General features: G+C 40.3%; 2 protein-coding genes across 2 annotated transcripts; both read right to left on the bottom strand.

Moving 5' to 3' along the window:
• Window positions 1-2,258: 2,258 nt before the first annotated feature.
• LOC138023523 (retinol dehydrogenase 8-like) lies at window positions 2,259-7,550 on the bottom strand. The gene is made up of 3 exons (XM_068870526.1): window positions 7,016-7,550; window positions 4,306-4,579; window positions 2,259-3,111 (listed from the first exon to the last, which is right to left on the bottom strand). Exons 1-3 carry the CDS (start codon window positions 7,284-7,286, stop codon window positions 2,781-2,783), a joined length of 876 nt encoding a protein of 291 aa, XP_068726627.1. The 5' UTR covers window positions 7,287-7,550; the 3' UTR covers window positions 2,259-2,780.
• Window positions 7,551-14,279: 6,729 nt separating this feature from the next.
• On the bottom strand, window positions 14,280-21,064 carry LOC138023997 (retinol dehydrogenase 8-like). Its single transcript, XM_068871085.1, has 3 exons — window positions 20,691-21,064; window positions 16,317-16,590; window positions 14,280-14,889 (listed from the first exon to the last, which is right to left on the bottom strand). The coding sequence occupies exons 1-3, from the start codon at window positions 21,037-21,039 to the stop codon at window positions 14,556-14,558; spliced, it is 957 nt and encodes a 318-aa protein (XP_068727186.1). The 5' UTR covers window positions 21,040-21,064; the 3' UTR covers window positions 14,280-14,555.
• Between the last annotated feature and the right edge of the window lie 1,436 nt (window positions 21,065-22,500).

Below are 22,500 nucleotides of genomic sequence, written 5' to 3'. Positions count from 1 at the left end.
TAGAGTATTGAAATGGTAGTACCCAGCAAAACAATTGAAAGTTAATCGTCTTCAACGGGGTTTTTAGACCAAAATACCGTAGATCAGCGCGGCATAGCTTAGAAACGCTATTTCTTGTTGAACTAAAGCTGTAATTCTGCCTGTTTTCATTCTTTTTAGAGCGGTAAGCTTGTCAATATTGACATGGGATATTGCGTCGTGTAATTGTCACGAAATGTCCAATGTCAGTTTGATGGATGGAAACATAGTTAGTCGAGGGGAACGACTAACTATGATGGAAACTAGTGTTGACATCGTCGTTAAATGTGAATTCTGATTATTCTAATCGCTCCGCAACTATTCCAAGCATTTTAACGTGACAAAGGTGTGAAAAACCCTCAAGAACGAGACTAATATGAAGGGCTCTAATTTAGAGGAGAAAATGAAAATCTATCCTCAAGCTCTGAAGGCTCGTTTACACAGAGCGATTTTATCGCTCGACAAGAGCTGCGATAAAATCGCAGCAAAGTTGCACTAAATTTCGAGAATGTTTGAATTGGGGCGACAAGGCTGCGATCTGTCGCGCTACAAATCGCAGTGAAATCACCGGCTGTTCACACGCGCGATTTGCTGTCGCCATAAAATCGCCGTTCGATCGCAGCTCTTGTCGCGCGATAAAATCGCTCTGTGTAAACGAGCCTTGACGTTCTCCCTAGAACTTCAAATTTGGTCATTTCACGTTGTTGCTTTGCTGACGACGGCAAAGGAAGGGACAAAAATGAAAAAGTGCACTTGCAGAGCGTGCAAAGCTATTACTTTTGCTCGCTAAATACGCAAATTTGTGACGTTCTCTTTGCCGTTGCTGTGGTCGTTGCTAAAATTCCCTAATAGCGAGTTTAAGAAACGATGACGGTTACGACAATGACAACGCCAAAAAGCAGTGATATCATTGGTTAAAAAAACCAAAATGATCGTACTACACTTGCGGCACGCACTTTTGAACATTCCTCACGCGCACTCGTTAACACTACTACGTGAAATGACCAAATTTAAGGTTTTGACGACAAAATTGACAAACTACAGTGAGTCTTTCATTCTCGCTGTTTACTTCAAATTTCGGCGTCCATACCAATCCTGCTTTACGACACTTCGCCCATATTATATAATATAAACAAGAGGGAATATCCATAAAATACTTAGAATAGGTCAAACTTATATTTTGAAGTGACGTTTTGGTCGCCGTAAACTCCCTGATGAATCGGGCACAGCAAGCGATAGGTTTTTCTCCCGCAAGTAATCGTGCACTAGCCTTTCTGATAATAGATGATACCGCAAACTGGTGGGATTCGCAGATCGAGCTAGACTTGGAAGTTATGAACTCCTCTTCCCTGCAATGCTAATAGAGGTATCTATTCCTTTTCGCTTGTTGGGCTGACCTGACGAGTACGGGAAAAGAGACCTTTGCCATGGATCGAAACTCCATTGTACCAACCGCAGCCTAAAAGCTTGGACGGCACCCTTCAAACCAGATGCTCCATGATATGTTTGCTGACTGTGACTTGAGCCCGCTGTGTCCCGCGCATTCCTTTACAGTAATTCCGCTGTTACTTGAGCTCACATAACATGAAACATCACGTGAAGATTCGGTTGCTGAGTAACCGCCGCGAATGCGGCCCATGGCAGAGGTCTCTTTTCCTGTACTCGTCAGTCCAGAGAACGCAAAAGAAGAGACCTCTGCTGGAAGGAAAGGACTGCTGACGGAAAAATATGGAAAGCCATAAGTTTCTTAAAAGTATTCTTTATTCTTTTGGTATTGACGTTTTGTTTTGTGGTGTGGTTTTGGCATTATGTGGTGTGGTTTTGTCGTTATGTGGTGAGGTTTTGTCATTATCTGACAAATGAAGGTTTGATGGTTACGTGTTGTGTTTCATTATGACGTGTTTAAGGTTTTTCTTTGACGTGCTGTGTTTACATCTTATGTGGTGTGGTGAGGTTCTTTTATGACATCGATTTTTGCCCCTTCAATGTTTCTAAACACAGCAAGCACGTCAAAAGAAGACCTCAACACATCAGGATGGAAACATAACAGGTAAATCTCGTCACACAATAATATTGCCACAGTACACTGACTATGACAAACTCCAAAACATCAATACAATACTTGAAGACCAAAGGAATAAAGATTACGTAAGAAAGTTGTGGCTTTCCATATGAACACAAGAGTTCCCTTCTGGTGTTGCACGCCGCCTCCTTTTCCCTTACTCATGATGACTAAAATCTTGAGATAGACAAAATCTTTATTTCAAGTGGTAATCATATAATAATCAGACTTCTTTGTCGATGTGCAAAAAAACTCCTTTAACATTCCTTAACTTAAAGAGGCTGTGTCTCGAAATTTCGCTAAATTCAACGTCTGGAAACTGGCAACCAAATCAAGCGAAACTTAAAAGCATTCAAATTTACAGTAAAGCATTGACGAAAGGTTTGAATAAAACATGCAGCAAATACAAAAGGAGGCAGGGATGGTTAAAAACTGAAACAGTTTAACATCGATTGAAAAGGGGTTTATTGAAAACGGCTGAGTGAACAGTTTCCAAAGTTTATCTCTGTTGTTTCTCTACGATCGAGAAACACTTTTTTTGTCAGGAAGCTTTAGTTTGTGTGTTTAAAGTAATTTTTGGGTTAGCGTTAAGTTGCGTGACAAGTAAATGGTAAAACTACACAAAATCAACTGCAATGCCGTGACACAACCCCCTCAGTTGACTGTCACTACATTGGACATGATCGTTTTTCGTCTTCAATTACTCGAAGTAATTCTTCTTGAGCATATTCGCTAACCCTTCACCAGAAACATCTGAATATTTGGCTTCCATTTCATCGGGATTATATTTGTCGTTCGTTGGATAGCGCAATTTGGGATTCTTGCTCAAAATGATTTCCTCCACCATTTTGGCGATTTCGTCTCCGGTCTGCATTGTGCTGGATATTCTCTTTCCAGTTTTCTCTCCAAAGGCTTTCATCAATTCCAAGCTCTTCTCATCCGCTTTCACCTTGTCGAAACTGTCGGTGCCGGGCGAGCTCAGATTTTCTCCAAACGAGGACGCCACAGGGCCTGGCTCGATTAGTACACACCTCCAGAGCAATGGAGATAAGGATATCAGTTAAATGAGGAAAAAATAACCGTGCGGCACTGTTAATAAGAAAAAATCGTGCTGTCACGTGCGGCACGCATTTGAGCGGTAAAAATCGGCGGTAAAATTCGACTAGTGTAAAATCCCCTTTAAAGTTTTGACGTCAATGATTGCGGTCACACTTCAGAGAAATACGGTGTAACACCGGTGTTGACATAGTCTTCCTCGCAGCCTTTTTTTGGATGTCACGCAACGTTCCCCCAAAAGTAACTTTTGGGGGAACGTTGCGTGACATCCAAAAAACGGCTGCGAGGGAGACTAGTGTTGACACTGCTCTGGTGTCAACTCTTTGGTACTTTAAATCCCTAGGGTAACACTGAACAATAGCAATTGATTTAACACTAGTGTTAACTCCCTAATGCAACCGCAACGAATGTGAATTCTCAATCTTTAGATCAAGTCTGTTTTTGCTTTTGGGCTAGGAGACCTGCTGATCAATCAGATGATTTGTTTGCTTATTTCTTTCAGAAAGTAAGACCTTCTGTCACCTTGACATGAAAATTAATCGTGAATATGTCGAGTCCAGACGATTCACTTCTCATGAAAATCGATAAAGGATGAATTTCAAATGGAGGAAAATGAACGAGTCAATCGCACTCAATCCCTTTAAGCCAATTCAACTACGTGATATTACAGCGGCCATGTTTTCTAAATTAAACCAAAAAAACCATACATTCCCATAAATTATAAAGGCAGACTGCAGTTCGTGGGGAAATGAATTTGGAAAATCAAGGTCGTCAAGTGTATAATTTTGACCTTCCATTAGAAAAATAGCGCTGACGGCTTACGAGCTTATTCCTTTCCCTGGATATCTTTTGTTGTTGTTAATATATGTAATACTGAGGACTACTTACTGTCCAATATGGAAATTATTGCATGATAATAATTGCAGTGATAATAGCCAAAACCTGATTGACCAATACTCGGTTCTTTTATTTATCTTGGCATTTAATTGGTTGATGGGAACTATCCAGATTTTTCTTAAATTGGAGCTTTTGTTCAAATTGAAGTAAACGTTCCAGCAAAAACCATCCCATTTATTTTAAATTTGGACAAATGGCAAAAATTAATTTAAAAAATAGATCTGTTGGCAATATTGGTGAGGCAGTTATTATAACTTAAACATGCACCTAACCTGATATCAAAGAAGAGCAGAGTTGGAGCCAATGATTCCGTCAAACCCTCTAAAGCAAACTTCGCTGCACAGTACAACTCGTTGAAAGGAGCTCCCACAAGACCAAAGAGGCTGCTGTTGTTGAGGATCAAACCACTTCTCCTTTTTTTCATGTAAGGAAGGACGGCTTGAATGGTTCGAAGAGATCCAAAGAAAACCACGTCAAACAGTTGTTTAGCTTTCTCCACTGGTATGGTCTCCAAAACGCCGAACATGCCCAGTCCAGCGTTGTTAACTGTTGAACGAGGTGTTATTGAAATGTTAAAACATTTGCAGAGAATCATTACGGCATATTTTTTGTTAAGGTTTGCAGTAGTTGTATTGGATTATTCCGACCGAAAAACGTCGATCCGTGAGGATAACGGTTAAGGTGCCCAGAACTCTCGAGGTTGCGAATCATGGCGATCAGTTTTGAAGTTATTTATTACAGCGTTAGTGTTCAACAACATGCCTACCGTTTCCCTCACGTCATGACCGGATGAAGTAAACGGGAACAAATCATCGAATACTATTTTTGCGTTTTGATTGGTTGTCGATGATTGATTTTACTTTGACTTTGACTATGACTTGTAATCAAATGTTTAATGACGTCAGTGGCTTCTCATTGGCTGGTAATGAAATCACTTCCACCTCATTGGCTATGGGGCTAAACCCATTGTCTTTTTGCTTTACGTTTGCGATACCACCCGGGTGATTGGCTGGACATGTCAAAGCACCATGCAGCAACCATCTCTTATTTTCTTAATAAAGACTAATCGCGTTTTTTCTTTATTTTTCCATTTTTATAGAGAGCTTAATTAAGGGAGGAAGACGACGACTTTGAGAACATCGTCTGAAATTATAACGTCGGGTCATTCCAATATTTAGTGAAAAGTCTTCGAACTTCGATATGGAAACTGTGTACCAAACAATTTGATATTCATAACGTTGGCGTCCTTAGAAACCGCTAAACTACTAACAATCAATTGATCAAGATACTTCTACAGTACTTTATGCAAGCACAGGCGGTTTTTCGATTTATACAAACATATAGATGCTTAACTGACCACTCCCCATATGGGCTTTTCAGGGTCAATGAAACAAAATGAACGAAACGAGAGAACAGATCAACAACAAAAACAACTGTTAGAATCCCAACTGGCCGGAGTCAAATTAGTTGGCTATTTACAAGTGCAGGCGAGAAGTTGAAGCAAGGGCTACCAGGATCAAATTCAACTAGTAGTTAGAAGGAGTCTTGAACCCGGGATCCCCGGATCTCAAGGCAAGCGCCCTGTCATGTTGCCTCTTGCAACGAACACAGAAATCATAACCCAGAAATGATGCACCTTGAGTTCAAGTCATTGTCTCAGCGTGTAGCTGTAGGAGACCACAGAATTTTACATGACAAAAGTGTGCGTTTGTCTTTGTCTGGAAACGACAGAAAGCAAAAACGTCATGGTTGTGACTGCTCCCCAGCGAAGTATTTTCCCTTTTCTGCCATTTTTGGTGTTTTCGGTGTTTGGGAAGCTGGCTTTGCCGTGTGGAAAATCCAGAATGTGTAAACGAAAACCGGACTCGGGAATCGAAAACTTTGAGATTTCTTTTTCTTTTTTTTTTTTTTTTTCTTTTTCTTTTCTCTTTTCGCTTTTAATTATTTTTGTTAATTGAAAACCGCTTTATGATAGCAATTAATGTTTTTTTTCAAATTTCATGAGTTAGACCTTGTCGGCTTCGAAAGCTTTTTTGAATTGAAATCATTTTAATTAAATTCTCTTTTGTTCAAGTAATTATGTTACTCCAGTGTTGTTTAGATGTATTTAATGCAACGTGAATTGAACATTACAGGACAATTCAGCACTGCATTCTGTGAATTCCACTGACAAAAAAAGTCGAAGAAAATGGAGTGTCAAAGAAGATATCCAGATAAGTTAAAGCTCTCGAAAACCCATTCATTAGTTTTTTCTTTCAGTTACACAAATGAAATCCATAATTAGAGGTCATTCAAATTAAATTAATTATGATTCCTTTTTGGAAGCGATCCTGTTGGGCGAGTCGCGCATTTAATGTGAAATCTAAATTCTGTTAATTCGAAGTGAACAGTGTCGACATGATAGAGGATGTTGAGAGAAAAAGATTGCGAAACCAAGTGCTGAATTATACTGAAAAACAATAGAAGTTCCTTACAATACCAAACAATAGCAGCTTACGAGAGCTGCTACACTGCTCTGCTGAGAACTAAGGCTGAAAGAATGATAATAACGAACAAGCCCAAAACAACCTTGCGCAAGCTTGGAGGGCACTTGTTTCATCGGTGCCCGAGGGGTTTTGACCGAATTCGCTTTTGTTTTATATCAAATTCGTCTGAAACCATAACAAACCATCTCTCCGGTTTCCACCGATATTTCATCTTGCGTAATCTTCAAGAAGTGCTTTGTTGGAAATTTGTGACATAAAGATGAATGACAGCTGCTTAAAATAACGCGATCGGGAAAGAAAATGCATAATCAAGTGCATGGCCCCGGCGGGGAAAATGCGAAGCAAACGCGGTTTTCTTAGAGCAAAAAAGCGCCAGTAAAGCTCCATTTAGGGTGTGCACACTCAAAGGAAATACTTGCTTAAGAGCAAAGCGAGTAAAATCATTCAACAACAATGGAGCTCATTTGCACTAAATTATTATGAGCCACATACTCACACAATATATCAATTCTCTCTTCGCTTTTGATGATTTTTTCGACAGCGTTCTTGACCGATTCGTCACTGGATACGTCCATCTGTTCGATGACCAACGTTTTTCCAAGATATTCCTTTCCATGTTCCTCGAGTTTTCCTTTCTTGGCCAGATTTCGCATAGTGGCGTAAACCTTGAAACGTTTCTCGGGATCTTTCGCGAGATGCAAAGCGGTATCCAGTCCAATACCACTAGAACAACCCGAGATCAACACAACGTACACTTTGGAAGCCATCTGCAAAACGGAGTCCACAGAAAATCGATTCGCTGCTGAGTCACGGTAACTGTGATGCTAACAAGGACGATGCACTATGCAAATGATTTGCAACAGTATCACACAACTGGTTGATACAGCGTGGGATCATTTGCATACGAATGTCCTGGGCTGTCTTCCCTGGTTCACCGCGTTTTTCAGCTAGCTATGTTTACCAATTGGTCCCTTGTCGTTTTATATTTGAATATTTAATTATTCGTATACCACAGCCACCAAACGCTTGAAGCTCTGAAATACCGATCGGTATAAGACCTATTAATACTCAAAATGGTTTGCTAATTTCCGTCACATACTCTCTGACTCGGCGGTCTTCAAATTTCAGATGGCAATTTACAGCATGGCTTGAACTTTTAAACTTTAAAAGTAACTTTCCTTTCCCCTAAGTTTCCTTTTTTACTTTTTATTTCTATAATACTTTCACAATACTTGCACTGCAATATACACCCATGCAGTATTTAACACTGAAATTTCTTCCACTTTTACGAACTTTTAAAGTTAGAGTTTCACGACACACCATAGCTCCTGACCTAGAGCATACAAATGCCATAGTTTTTCATTAGTACGGTTTTCTCACACCGTCTATAATATTAAAAATTTGGAGCAGCTTTTCAGCCAAGTACTGTGCGAATTCAGCTAATTCATTCGCTATTTTCACACTTTAATTGTTTGCCCCCCAAATTTTGTATACTGAACCATTGTTTTCAAATGCTCTTGGGAATTATTATGCATTGTCCCAAGAAAACAATGGCTTATACAAAATTTGTGGGGGAAACAAAGTGTATTATGGGGAATATGAAAATAGAAAATAGTGAACTCGCAAGGTCTCCGTTTTCGTCAGAAATACATATTAAATTAAGCAATTAATATCAAAGAGGCGTGAATCTAACAAATAATCAAATCTGGGAAGTTAATGTACCAGTTATGTGCAGTTGTTTTGTGAACAACTCCTGTGATTCACCCGGGTCAATGGATTAGACCAGAAGTAATCAGGAATTTGTAAATGCGTTCGAATTCTTGCCATTGAAATTCAGTGAGGTCTCGCAGAATATCTGATTCAATATCTGACATATCTGTCGACGTAAAGAGAATTTTTCTTCGCTGAAACTGAAAAATGCTATTAGAATCAATTAGCCAATATCAAGTCTTTCAGATACTTGCTTTGTTGCGCGTCAGATAAACTGTATAAAGACTCTATAAAGTGATTGAGGAGACGAAATATCAGTGTTAACAGAAACCCATATAAGGGTTGAAACGTGTAACGCGCCATTACAGCTTCCGAATATTCAGTGCTAAGTACCATATTTGGAAACCCCTCGCTCCAGTTAATTTCGCTCGAGAACATTGGTGGTATTGCGTCACGGTGTTCTTGCGATCTGATTGGTTGAATGCTTCTCTCTTAATGTTCCAAATATGGTACTTAGCAAATTGAATACTCGGAAGCTTATTTTCCAGCACACAAGGGTCCGTTACACGTTTCAACCCTTATGGGTTTCTGGTGTAATTAATGCGGTTGCTTATGTTATCGAGTGTGGTGAATGCACCAGAGACAATCGGAGATTCTTGACTCTAGATTTAGCTTCTATATTGCGTCAGGTGAAAACCAAGAATTTCAAACACTGTACTGTAGCACAACATTTAAATTAGAAAAAAACACAATGCTAAGTACATGTTCATTGCCGTGACTTTAAGATCGTCAGTTGCCAAGGCCTGTTCTCGTCTGACCTTGTAGCTCAGTCGGTAGAGCAGCGGTGATCTAGCCCGAAGGTCGTGGGTTCAACTCCCACCCTGGTCAGAGTTTTTCTCTGTCCTTGTGTGGGCCCATTTCCATCAGTTCTGCTACCGCTCACATTGATCATATGGAGTAGATGCTAAGCACTTCGCATTACACTCTAATCAGTTAAGTCTGTTCAGATATAAGTGCTACACGGCCAACGATTGAAAAACGTAATCCCTCCTTACACTAAGAATTCTCTAGTTGCACAAATTCCATATTACACTTCAATGCACAGGCGTTGTTTTTTATTTCTCTTGGGACATCTTCATGTCCCAAGACAAATTGCAATCAATGATTATGCAAAATCTTGGGGGGTTAGAGAAGTGAATTACGGGATTTGTGCAAGTAGAGAATAACATAACAGAGAAGATTCAAAGTTTTTTGAAACTTTAAAAATATAACTAAACGCGAACTGCAAATGATGTATTCGGTACAGCAAGTTTGGAATTCACCTATTTTTCATCAAGAAGCTCTTCCTTCATCATTTTCACTATAAAATTTCTACTTGGATCCACAAGTTTAGCTTTGATCTCATACGCGGTCTTTACTTCTCGTTTGTTTGATAGCGAAGGCTGGGTTTCTCAGAAAGAATGACGCTCTTCACTATCTTCGCAATGTCATCTGAACTTTGGGCTGTTGTCCCGAAATACTGCTCCATTTTCGCCGCAAATCTTCGAAACAACTCTTGAGTCTTGAATTCGTCAGCACGGATCTTGCCACAGGACCCTCTTCGACTAAAGAACACCTTAAAAACAGCAGAAATATGTAAGGTTGACAAAATGCGTCCTTTAAAGCAACTATCATTTTTTAATATAATATTCTCCAGTTGCAAATATCATTTTCCACACGTCATTGAAACTGTCAAGGTCCTTTTCCAATGGGGTCAACTTAGTTGTTGATTTTTTTCCTGTGACGGAATTGTATTGATTCCAATAATTGACATGATTTCGTATAAGGATTTATCGTTTGTGACGGATTACGTGCAATCAGATATAAAGAACAGAGAGGGAAGCAATCACGGATTGTAGGAACAAGGCTAAAAATAAAAGAAAAAAGAAAAGGAATCAGACACAGGACTACAGTTCCTATTCATTACAGGTAAGTTATTTAATACAAGTACGCTTATGGCCTGATATGCCTAACTTTCTACCAGAGGAAAGCTCGAACAGTCTTTGTAAATAGACCTTGCCAGTATCACGTAACAGCAATGTTATGGTACCACATGAAACACCGATTATTGCTGAACAAGATGCAGATACCTCCACACCCTGAGGCTTGTCCCCCACAAACGGCATACTTAATTTGGGTTGTTTTCCTTTCGTTTTGGTCCTTTTTTGGCTGTGTTCATTGTCATTAGCGCATTACAATGTTTGGCGCGGAACTTTGGAATATTACAGGTCGAAAAATACATAGCTCTAATTTGCTCACTTTTGATTGGTTGATAAAATGCATATTAATTAGGGAGCGGTTGGGAAAGAGATGGGGGTTTGTTACAGGCCGTCCATCTCCTTCCCTCCTCCTCAGTACCCTCTTTGGCCGCTACGAAGGCTTAGCAAACTCGTACATTAGAGTGGTTTTCAATTGAGTGTCGAAAGTAATTAGTTAATTACTTTGGTTTACGATTACTTCACTCAGTGATTGGTTCAAAGTTCTCGCGCCACTTTTTCAACCAATCAGAAGTGAAACCAAAACCAATCGTGGCTCGCGCGTGCACATTTTCCCACGCTTTGCGTCGGCTACGTTTGGATTGCCTCCGTCCTTTTTGATTGGCCAAAGTAATTACTTTGGTTTTGGTTTTACGACACTCATTCGAAAACCGCTCTAATGGAACAAAATGTAAATAATGACGTCAACAGATTCCCCTATAGAAGGTTTTCAATCACGTGTTGAGACGGCCATGCTGATGCCCAAAACAAGAGTAGGTTCTGGCTCATGTATTGCATTGCAATACTGTTCTGTTCTACTGTTCTGTGCACCAACATGACTGCTGTGACCTCAGGTGAAAACCATGTATAGACCTCTTTCACAATAATGGCCAAATAAAATATTCTCCCGTTTTAATGCTAATAATCCTTTCTAGCCTCGCAACGACGAGGAAATTGGAAAGTATGGAAAGCCACAACTTTCTACCGTAATCTTTATTCTTTTGGTCTTGAAGTTTTGTCTCGATGTTTTGGATTTTTGTCATAGTGTACTGCAGCAACACTATTATGTGGTGTGGTTTTGTCGTTATGTGGAGAGGTTTTGTCAATGAGGTTTGATGGTTACGTTACCTTTTTTCGCACATTAAAAGACTTATTTGCCCCCCGAAAATAAAAGAAATTTTCAACACCCATTTTCATCTTCACTGAAAGTTTGCCTGAGCTGGAATTTTGCCAACGAAAACTAGCTCGAGTCATTCTTCACAACTTAAACCACTTTTCCTTGGAGTTTATGAACAATTTCTACCAAGACAAATTGTTGGGTGCCTGTGATGTTACATTTTTCAATACTTCAGTCGCCATCTCGATTTGGAAAGAAAATTGGTTTGAGAAATCACTAAGTAAGAAAGATATAAAGTTTGTTGCACGCAACAACTAGGAAGGGGAAATGATCTTTGGTTCGAAAAATACAACAACTTAAATGAATATTATACAAGTACTAAAAAAAAAACACGAATTCCGCTAAGGCGAGGTCATTTGTCACCTGACCTTAACTGGGTAAAACAAGGGTTTGATATTATCACTGGGCTTGGGTAACATTTCGTTCTGTTCCCTCCTGGCTGCTTTTCCTGATTCCACCAGCTGCAAAGGTATACACAACGATCCTACTAGCAATTGCAATGATGTGATGAAAATCATGGCAGCTATCGCGTTTGTCAGCAACGCAAAACAATCATTCTTAACATGAACGTAGAAAAATCTTCTAGTTACACACAGGGGCCCTGTCAGTGGGGATTGTAGCACTCAAGTCTCACCCGAGGTGCGGGGGAAAGTTTAAAATGTAACATAGTACAAATGTTACATCCCCCGCTACGTCCCGGAAGACAAAATTTCAAGACCAAAAGAATAAAGATTACGTAAGAAATGTGCACTAAATTACCCAAATACTCTCACACAATACATCAATTCTCTCGTCGGTTTTGGTTATTTTTTCCACAGCGTGCTTACCGATTCGTCACTAGATACGTCCATCTATTTGATGACCGATGTTTTTTCAAGATATTCCTTTCCGTGTTCCTCGAATTTTCCTTTCTTCACCAGATTTCTCATAGTGGAGTAAACCTTGAAACGTTTCTCGGGATCGTTCGCGAGAAGCAAAGCGGTATCCAGTCCAATCCCGCTAGAGCAACCCGAGATCAACACGACGTAGACTTTAGACGTAGACTGCAAAAATGAGTCGACAGAAAATCGAATTGCTGCTGAGTCACGGTTACTGTGATACAAACAAGGCCGATGCACTATGCAAATGATTTGAATCGTAACCACCAACTGGTTGCAAGGTGACAAGATTTGCATACTTATATCGTGGGTCAATGGATTAGACCAGAACTAATCAGGGATTTGTAAACGCGTTCGAATGCTTGCCATCATGAAATTGTGGTCTCACAGAATAACTGTCTGATTCAATATCTGTCGACGTAAAGGCCAGTGTGCTTAAAGACTTGAAACCATCAGACCATGGGGTCTTAACGAGAATGACGCAAGGGTCGGGTTCGGTAGCCATTTTTTTGTAGCTTTTTTATCACGCACGAACACAGATGTTTTCGTTATCTAGTGCGCGCATGAAATTTTGTTAATTAATGCGTTTACTTTTTTATCGAGTGTGGTGAATGCACCACAAACACACAAAATACTTGACTCTAAGAAGTATCGAGGTTTCTTTAGTCTTTACATTAGGCATCCCACTTTGCCGAATCGGAGCCTACCACGGGAACACCCGTCCCGAGTTAAATCTTCCTGATCCGGTCCCGCAGTCCCCCGACCCATCACGGGAGGGGGGAAAGAAGGAGTTTGGCGGATCCAATGGCACCGTCGTGGAGGGGTTGGTGGGGGCAAGAGGACGAGCAAAATGGGTGTGGATCGGTGTTGGGCAATGGGTTCTAGGCGTATGCACAGGTGAGTCTCAAGGGATTCAAACCTAGGAATGTTATGAACTCAAACGTGTGCACAGGCAGCCATATAAAAAAAAGACTGTCAAACCTACAATTGCAGGACTCGCACATGTTCCGAAGGAGACTGGAGTAATCACCGCCAAATTGGATACTAGGATTGAAACTACAGAGCCCAATTTGGCAGGCACCTGTGAAGGGTCCTGGGGGTGGAGCACAGGAATTGGGTGGGGGGGGGGGTTGGACCAAACTGGGGGGAGTTATGGCCACAAAACGCTTGTTTTTTCTATCGATCGAAGAGCCTTCCCTGGTTACGCTAGTTGGAAACCGAGAGTATCACGAGACGTGTAAGGCGATTCCACATGTCCTTGGCAGAGTCCGGGGTCCCTGGCTCTCAAGGGAGGGAGAAGTGACGGCTCAAAAACCACTTTTTCTATCAAGTGTAGGGCCTTTCCTGGAGATGCTATTGATTGACGGAGGGTATTACGTGATGCGCAAGGTGATTGCGCATGCTCCTGGTCGGGTCGGGGGGGGGGGGGGGGGGCTGGATCCAAACCGGGAGGGGGGGGGGGATTTTTGCCCAAAAACGCGGTTTTCTCCAATATGTACAGCCTCCACCTGAAGAGGTAAGGTGCTGATCCCCCGTCGGATTACCCACCTGAGCGTACATCTCCATGCCTAGTTTGGGGACCCCGGCACCAAACGGAAGAGCTAGGGCCCAAAGACTGAGGGGCCCTCTGACGCCAGGTTGAGGCCTGGGGCCTCAAGGCAGCGAGCGGAGTCCGATAGAAAAGGCCCCTTCTTCGCACCGGGTAGTCCGGAGGATGGGCCTTGGACACTTGGGATACTTTTCTCTGGGCCAACTGGAAATCGGCCCGTTCACGGCACAACATTCAGTTTAGAAAAAACACAATGGCGATTACAATCCTGGTAAAGGGTAAAGGGGTTTAATTTCTAAAGAAACATTGGTACTGTTTCGGTTGGGAAGTGAAACGCAGAAATAGGTTTATCAACTCAGTTGATATGGTAAATTGACCACCGTAGAGAAATTTGACAGCGTTAGGCCCTTCGTCAGAGATCTGTGCACCGGTTCTCGTTATACTTAAATTTATTTTATTGCTTTTCAATTTTATTTCAGATTCTTTTCCTGATCAGACCTTCTTAGAAACTAATTAGATCGCAATGCATTCGGTCTGGACTTAATTAGAATCAGAAGACCATAAAAGAGATAGTTTTTTGCGAAACGCATGCCCGGGGGACCGATGCTATAAAGGGGTCAGCGGACTTCGCTGAAAAGTAGAAATCACTTTTAAAAAGAAACAGAAAATGTAAATGATGTATTCAGTAACGCATGTTTAGAATGTCCCTATTTTTCATCAAGAAGCTCTTCCTTCATCATTTCCACTATAAAATTTCCACTTGGATCCACAAGTTTAGCTTTGATCTCATGCGGCCTATACTTCTCGTTTGTTTGATAGCGAAGGCTAGGTTTCTCACTAAGAATGATGCCCTTTACAATCTTCGCAATGTCATCTGAACTTTGCGCTGTGGTCACGAAATACTGCTCCATTTTCGCCGCAAATCTTCCAAACAACTCCTGAGTCTTTTGGTCAGCGGTTGGCATATCAAAAGTCGAGGCCCAGTTTCTTGAATTCGTCAGCGCGGATGTTGACACAGGGCCCTCTTCGACTAAAGAACACCTTTAAAACAGAACAAATATGATTGACCAAATGCATCATTATTTTCGACACTTCATTAATACTGTCAAGGTCCTTAGTGTGCTATAGAAGCTTATGACTAAGAGCGCAAAAATTTACCATATTTGTGGAATGGCGTTCTTATAGACCAAATTATTCCGTGGGATGCCGAAGGCAGCCACGGAAACAATTCGGGCCCGTTCCTTTTTTTGACTTTGTTTTTTTTCATCGTCGTTATAAATGTGCCCCACGGATATTAAATTAAGCCGCGATCGGGAATTTTTTTTTTCCCTTCAGTGTTTCCAAACTCCCGTACGACGATTGGAACTTCCTCTCTTTTACCACCTCTTTAGCATTCTGAGCGCACGCTACACCACTCGACTACGGTGCTCTGTGCTTACAATCTCAGCAAAAATTTAGTTTGAAATCCTTTCCGCCCGCGATGATTGACACAGTAACCTCACAACTGAAAGTATTTGATAAAGTGGACAGATGATTTTTCTTTGAGAACGGCAAACTTTAAAGGTGAGGAGAATTTTATACGTTGTTTCTAGATCTTTCTTCGTTGTTGCATGCTTCACTGTGAGGATTATTGCGTGGAACGAATTTTCTAATCGACTTGTTTCTTGCAAACTAGCTTGTTCAGTCGTTCCAAAACTTTTTGTGAATCGAACCAATGCGTTCAATTGGCCATTGTAGTCTTTTGTAGTCTTTCTAAGAAGACCTTTATTACGTATCTTATAAATTATTCTCTGGTTGGATCACGCAGTAACTATTCCCGTAGTTGTGGTTAATTTTGACCAAAAATAATAATGAACTTTCTTCTTTACAAGTGTCAAAGCGACAATAGGCCACGTTCGATATATCAATATTCACACATAGCTACGAGGCTTTATGGTTCGATTTGAATATTATTTTGTTTAGAAATCTCCCTTGAGACTTGTGAGACAAAGAAAACAGAACTGAGCCGTAATAGTTGACCATAAAGCCTCGTAGCCATGCCTGAACATTGATATTTCGAACTCGTCTCTTGGGAACACTCTAAAGAGAAAGTAAATTAACAGACCATATTCGTATTCTCAGTATTGGACTAGAACTAGCTTGCAATGAAGGCTAATGCGGGCAAATCTTTTCAAATGCAAATACTTTTAAATGTATTCCCCCGCATTAGCTTCCATTGCAAGCTAGTTCAAGTCCAATACTGATAACACGAATATAGTCCATTTAACTCATATCAAGGAGAGGGGAAATCAAAGTAACCATAGAAAAACCTCTCGGAGCAGAGAAGAAAAAACCAACAAAGTCAACCCATACATGACGCCGAGTCTGGCAATCGAAACCAAGCCTCAATGGTGGGAGGCGAGTCCTCTCACCACTGCGCCAGCCCCTTTTCCCTCCTTCCGGAGTCTAATTTCAAAATATGTTCTTACCTGATGTTGAAATGGAGCAGTGTTGGAGCTAGGGCCTCGGTAAGTCCCTCTAAGGCAAACTTTGTTGAACAATACATTGCATTGAAAGGTACGCCAACAATACCTAAATGACTACTGTTATTGATAATGTGACCAGTTCGCCTCGCTTTCATCCCTGGAAGCACAGCTTGGATCAATCTCACAGCGCCAAAAAAGTTGATATCGTACATTTCCTTTGCCATGTCGATTGGTGTGCATTCCAGTGCTGCCCATAAACCAATCCCAGCGTTATTAACTGCAAGGTATGAAAACGGATTGATGATGAGCCCATTTCCACGTTGCTGCATGCCTCAGTTTCAAAACGAGGCCTGGTGAAAAACTATTCAAACGGGAGATGAGTTGTATATTCTTATGCAATCAAACTCATTTCCCTTACGATAGTTAACATAGGTACCAAGACTCACCTCGAAATCAAGGCAAACAGCAAATCGGAAATGGCCCATTGCCTGACGGACTGACTGATTGGCCGGAAGACCGACCGACAGAACCATCGACCGCCTCACCGACCGACAGACCGACTGATGACTTACTGACCGAACGACTTACCGACCGACGTCCGACGGGATCATAGACAGACAGACAGACAGAAAGAAATAGAAATAAGTGACTAGCTGGCTGACTGACTGAATGAGCAACAGACAGGCAAGGACAGACTGTGCTTAATCTCTCGCGCACCGATATGAACCGTCAGCTACGCAGGCTAATTTTCATACATCAATACAACTGGATAATGAAATTCATGGTCCTTTGCATGCATGCCAAGTTACAATGCGTCTCATGGCCATGGTCTCTCCTAAAAGAATTTACTGCTTGTATTACTTTTTGGTTGGGATGGATGGTTGTAGAGGGTCATATTGTGACACCTTCACCAAGCATAACGTAACTTAGTCCTGTTGCGTGTCTTCCTCTGACCCCGCCCTGAAAATGGGCCTGGAACCCAGGCGGGAAAAGAGAGAGTCCTGTATTACTTACAGGCGCATGCTCGGAATGAGCAAATCATATTGCATTAGATGCCAGGCTGGATATGTAAATAAAGGGAACCTTAAAACTCCGACAAAAAATCGTATATGAAAAGTACTATGTGATTTGCAGTGTCAGGAAAGAGGACATCTAAATTATTCCTCGTCGTGACCAAACGAGGAGAAAAAACCCCGATCGCAGTGATGTTGGAAAATTATTGCTGAATAAATGTAACGACTGAGAGAAGATCGCAATAAAGCGATGCAAAGGCTGAACTAGTAAATATAGCATAGGACTTCAATAAGCAACAAAACAACTCGGAGTCAGAATTTCATATTATCTGCGGTACTTTACCTCTATCAATGAGTTTCAGAAGGAAAGTGCTTTTAAGTAGCAACAATAAAAGCAAGGTGACACACGCTTTTAAGTAGCATTTTTCATCCTTATTAATGAATATTCACGAACAAATTTTGACCAAAAAAAAATCATGACAATTAACGTCCGAATAATCGATGTTTGACTGTGCATATATATGTATAAATTTAATAGGAACATTATTGCTTCATCATTGCGTTATCAACACAAACTGATATGTAAAGAAACACATAGTCCAGGTTATGATTCAATTTCGTTTAACTTTTTATCTAACTTTATCAGGAATATATTAATAATGCCCAGTTTTTTTGTCAAGCAATCGTCTTTTAGTTTTTCCGATATAAAAATCATTGCAGTCTCAACAGCCAGCTCTACATAAAACCTTATTTGGCCACGGCCCTAAGTCTGTCCTTGTAAGGAAAGAAAGATTTAATGCGACGAAATCGGAGTTCTTTGAAAAAGTGTTCTAAGGAAAAATTAATAGTCTGAGTAAATTACTCTAATCTAATTACTAAACAAAAAATTACTCTGTTTGTCACCGGTGTTTGTGATTTATTCCTGATAAAACTGAGAGTATTTACGACATTTTTTACCTGACTGTTTTATATTGGGTATCCAAACAATTTGTCCCCGATTTTATTAGTCTTCGCTGAGCGATTCACATCCAAGACCTACAGTATATTTGTAAGTTTCAAGGAGTCTCGGGAGAGCAATGAAATCAAAGTTTGATATTTTTCTGCGCCAACATCATGCAGCTGTTCACTTGGGTTTCAGGCACGAAATTCCATTCTTTCGTATGTCATCCATCTGATCTTCCACGATTGGGACTCACGATAAGAAGGACTGATTTCAATAGGAATAAAACGCAAACAGCGGTTACAAACATTTGCTTGAACTGCATAACTTTTATAAACTTAACGTTTCGTATGTTACAACATACATCATCAGAAGTGATTATTATTCAGTTACAGATAAATTTAACCGCTGTTTGCGTTTTATTCCTATTGAAACTAAAATGGCCCAAGTCAAAGAATTTTTAAAAGGACTGATTTACAATTAACATCGGACTCGGATCGAAGACAATTGTAAACATATTAAAGAAACAACCATGTAGCAAACAGACTTGCCAAATCCTGTTGCAGGTTTAACAAAACCATTATTACCGGTAACGACTGCATGGATAGCTTGCAGTTGTTCCGCCTTAGACACAAAGGTAAAGTGGCATTTCTTAACGTGCGAAATCAATCATCCTACAGAAACTTGGCGTTATAATTTCCTTTCACATTATCCCCATGTATCCAGTGTAAAAGCACTCGGAATAAACCATGCCCAAATAAGGAATCTTTTTCTAAATATGGTTTTCCCCCAGTTTTGGGGAAAAAAATGGCGTCATTTCGAGCATGCGCCTGCAAGTAATACAGGACTCTCTCTTTTCCCGCCTGGGTTCCAGGCCCATTTTCAAGGCGGGGTAAGAAGGAGTCCCGGAACAGGATTAAACGAAACTATATTGGACAACCCTCCAAACTTTTGAAATGAAATCCTTTGCCTTTTACCGGCTTAAATTATTATGGTAATTTCCTTCGCTAAATCAAACACTGCGCTCAATTTTTGACAAGCATTCCCGCGAACAAACACAGTGATTTTTTCGCGCCATTTTGCCCACTCATCGAGATGGTAAAACCGCAACATCCTTATTCTCTGGAACTCTACAATTTCGTTCGGTCCAACTGGAGATTCGTTAATTATATGGTGATCTTCAATCCTTGAACATTTATCTACATTGCATGTTGCCAGTCTCTTGCAGGTGTTTTTATGTTTGGCCAGAGCAAACAAAATAAAGTTTGGCTCCTAACGAATATTGACAAAAAGTCTCTTAACGCATCATTTCATTTAAAATTAAAGCCTTGGTATTACTAAGTTTTGTTGTTGTTTTTTCGATCCACCCCCGAAAATCTTCTAAAAACCTTTAAAGTCTCTTTTCTAATTCAATTAAAACAACTTCTTCACTAATAAAAGTCTTTGAAAAGTAACTCTATCCTTTGGATGTGAAATCCGATGTCTGTTTCTTATCTTAAGCTATATCTTAAGGCAACGCGACCAACAAAGATGAAACAAACAAGTTATTTCAAGGCGTGACAATTCTATCCAGGAGAAAACTCCTTTTTTTTAGAAACAGGAATGGAGATTATTCATGTGTGGTAAAAAAAAACGGTTTTGATATGTGCGAAAAAGCCGGAAAAGGGAAAGAATCCCCTATTCTTGGTTTTCACTCAAGTGACTAACTGCTTGACGACGGTTGCTATGCGCCATGTTGGTGTCGCATTTTGGTAAACAAAGTGTATCGAACCGCATCATTTCAGGCGTGTAGAGCAACTTATGTTATAATTGACTGTATTATTGTTGATTGTTCAAGTAATAGCAGAAAAGACACGGCTATAGGTTTCTTCAGGATACCTTCTATTGTTGATAAGCAAGGAGAAGAAGCTGAAGAACTGAGTAGAGAGAGATGCGAAAGGTGGATTTTGGCGATAAGTCGCGACGATATACAAAGCAAGAATGTACTGAAGAACGAAAGAGTTTGTGGAAGGCATTTTGAGTCAGGAAGACCGGAAGCAGCGTGGGATAGATTTAATAACGACTGCGTGCCAACCTTGAATCTTGGTATAACTAAATATCGGAAAATAAATCATGAAGCTGTTGAAGCGAGAGCTGCCCGATCAAAGGAGAGACGAAAGAGATCACTTGAACGCCTCGAGTATGAGGCTGCTTTTAAACGCCAACAGTTTTCACATAATCCTGACACTGTATCCATGCAGTGAGTAAATCATGATGGACGTAGAAAAGTGACAATCACTTAGTCCTTCCATTTATCACCTCTCTTGTCTAAGCAATGCCTTTCTTTGTTCGATTTCCAGTCCGCAAAAGCAAAGATTCGCAATTCTTGATTCTAGCCTAAACTGCCAAAAGCGTAGCTATTATAAGATATTAAATGCCACTTACACAATACATCAATTTTTCCTTCTGTGTCGAGAATTTCTTTAACAGCTTTGTTGACTGATTCGTCACAGCACACATCCATTTGCTTGATTACCAATGTGTCTCCAAGACATTCGTTCGCCTCTTCCTCCAGTTGTTCTTTCTTCGCCAGATTCCTCATCGTTGCGTAAACCCTAAAGCGTTTCTCCTCATCTCGAGCGAGATGCACAGCGGTAGCGAGTCCTATGCCGCTAGAACAACCAGATACCAAAACTACCTTGGACATCATAGCAAGTTTGCAGCTTTCTGAAACTAAGATATCAAAATTGACAACTTTGACATTCAATACCAAGTTCCGCAGCTCAGTTTGCATTCATGTTAAACAAAGAACGCAGTGTGAATCAGTTTTACGGTATGCAAATTATTTTTGCCTAATTATCGACGAATTGTGACAATCGGCTTTTATTAAATTTTGCGTTTCTAGCTTTCTGGCCCCGGTTGTACGTTATCCACCGGATAGGGGATAAACACTAGCAAAAATCAATTGCTGACATTCCAACCCTCCCGATTTGATCGGGAGTCTCCAGATTTGATGTGTCGTCCCTTCTACCAGATTCTCCCGATTTATCATGAAATTCTTAAAACAACGAGAAAATGCGATCTGAGTGCAAAACGTTACATATTTAACAATTATTTTTTGAAATCTTTCAACTTCCATGCAAGAACTGTTTGCGGGAGAATATTGCCGTTTTTTCTTTCTTTCTTCTTCTTCTCTATTTCCTTTTTTTTTTTTTTGCTGGAAATTTCTGTTCGCGAATAACACAAACGACCTCAAATATTTCACCCACCAAAAGGTTACTACCAATCGATATTGATGAAATTCACGTAGACTATTGCACGACTGATGAAACAACGCGAAAATGTATTTTTTAACGATATTTCGGCTGGCCAATACCAGCCTTCATCAGGTTTATTTGGAGATCTAACGAATTTACAGAAATATATACACATTTTAAAAGAAGATGTCAAATGATAACGTAACATCATACAGACACTGGATAAACAAACCAAAATTTCAAAACAATAAAATGCCGTTGAAACAATATATACTAACCGGCGAGATCGTTAATTTAACCGTCACGCTTGTTTATTCCAAAAGATTTTATAAATCATAAATATTTTAAAATCAATTTTGACTGATCACAATCTTCTCTGATCCAACCCTGTGCAAGAGTAATCGTCCACGCTTTTTGCAACTAACTTTATTCGCCCAAATCCGAATGAGGTTCCAACTAGTGACCCGATGGAAATAAGCAATATTCTTCACAAATATTTTGCCACTGTTGGGAGCAAACTGGCTTCTAAAATTCCTCAGACTTTAAATACATTCTTTGATTATCTAGATCCATCACTTAATCGCACTTTCTTCTTTGATCCTATTATTCCGGAAGATATTATTGCAAAATAACAAGGCCCATGGTCTTTACTCATCTCCGGGCTGCTGAAATTGGCAAAAAGGGTCATCTCTGTACCTCTAGCCACGATTTTTAATCAGTCTATTTGCTCAGGGATTTTTCCATCTAAAATAAAACGGTGCTAAGATTATCCCGATAGTTAAGGACGAAGATGACTCACTGCCCGAAAACTATCGACCTATTTCACTGCTCTCGATCTATAACAGGATTTTTGAAAAACATATCAAGTGTACTCCAGACTTACCAAGTTTGTCAAAGATTGCCACATTCTCTATGATCAGCAATACGGTTTTCGAAGTAAACACAGTACCCAGCATGCTATACTTGATATTGTAAACACAATTCTTCAAAATATGGAC

Source organism: Montipora capricornis, chromosome 11 (assembly GCF_036669925.1).
Source record: "Montipora capricornis isolate CH-2021 chromosome 11, ASM3666992v2, whole genome shotgun sequence".
Taxonomy (NCBI): domain Eukaryota; kingdom Metazoa; phylum Cnidaria; class Anthozoa; order Scleractinia; family Acroporidae; genus Montipora; species Montipora capricornis.
The sequence above is the reverse complement of the archived record's forward strand: the minus strand, read 5'-3'. Positions and strand labels throughout refer to the sequence as shown.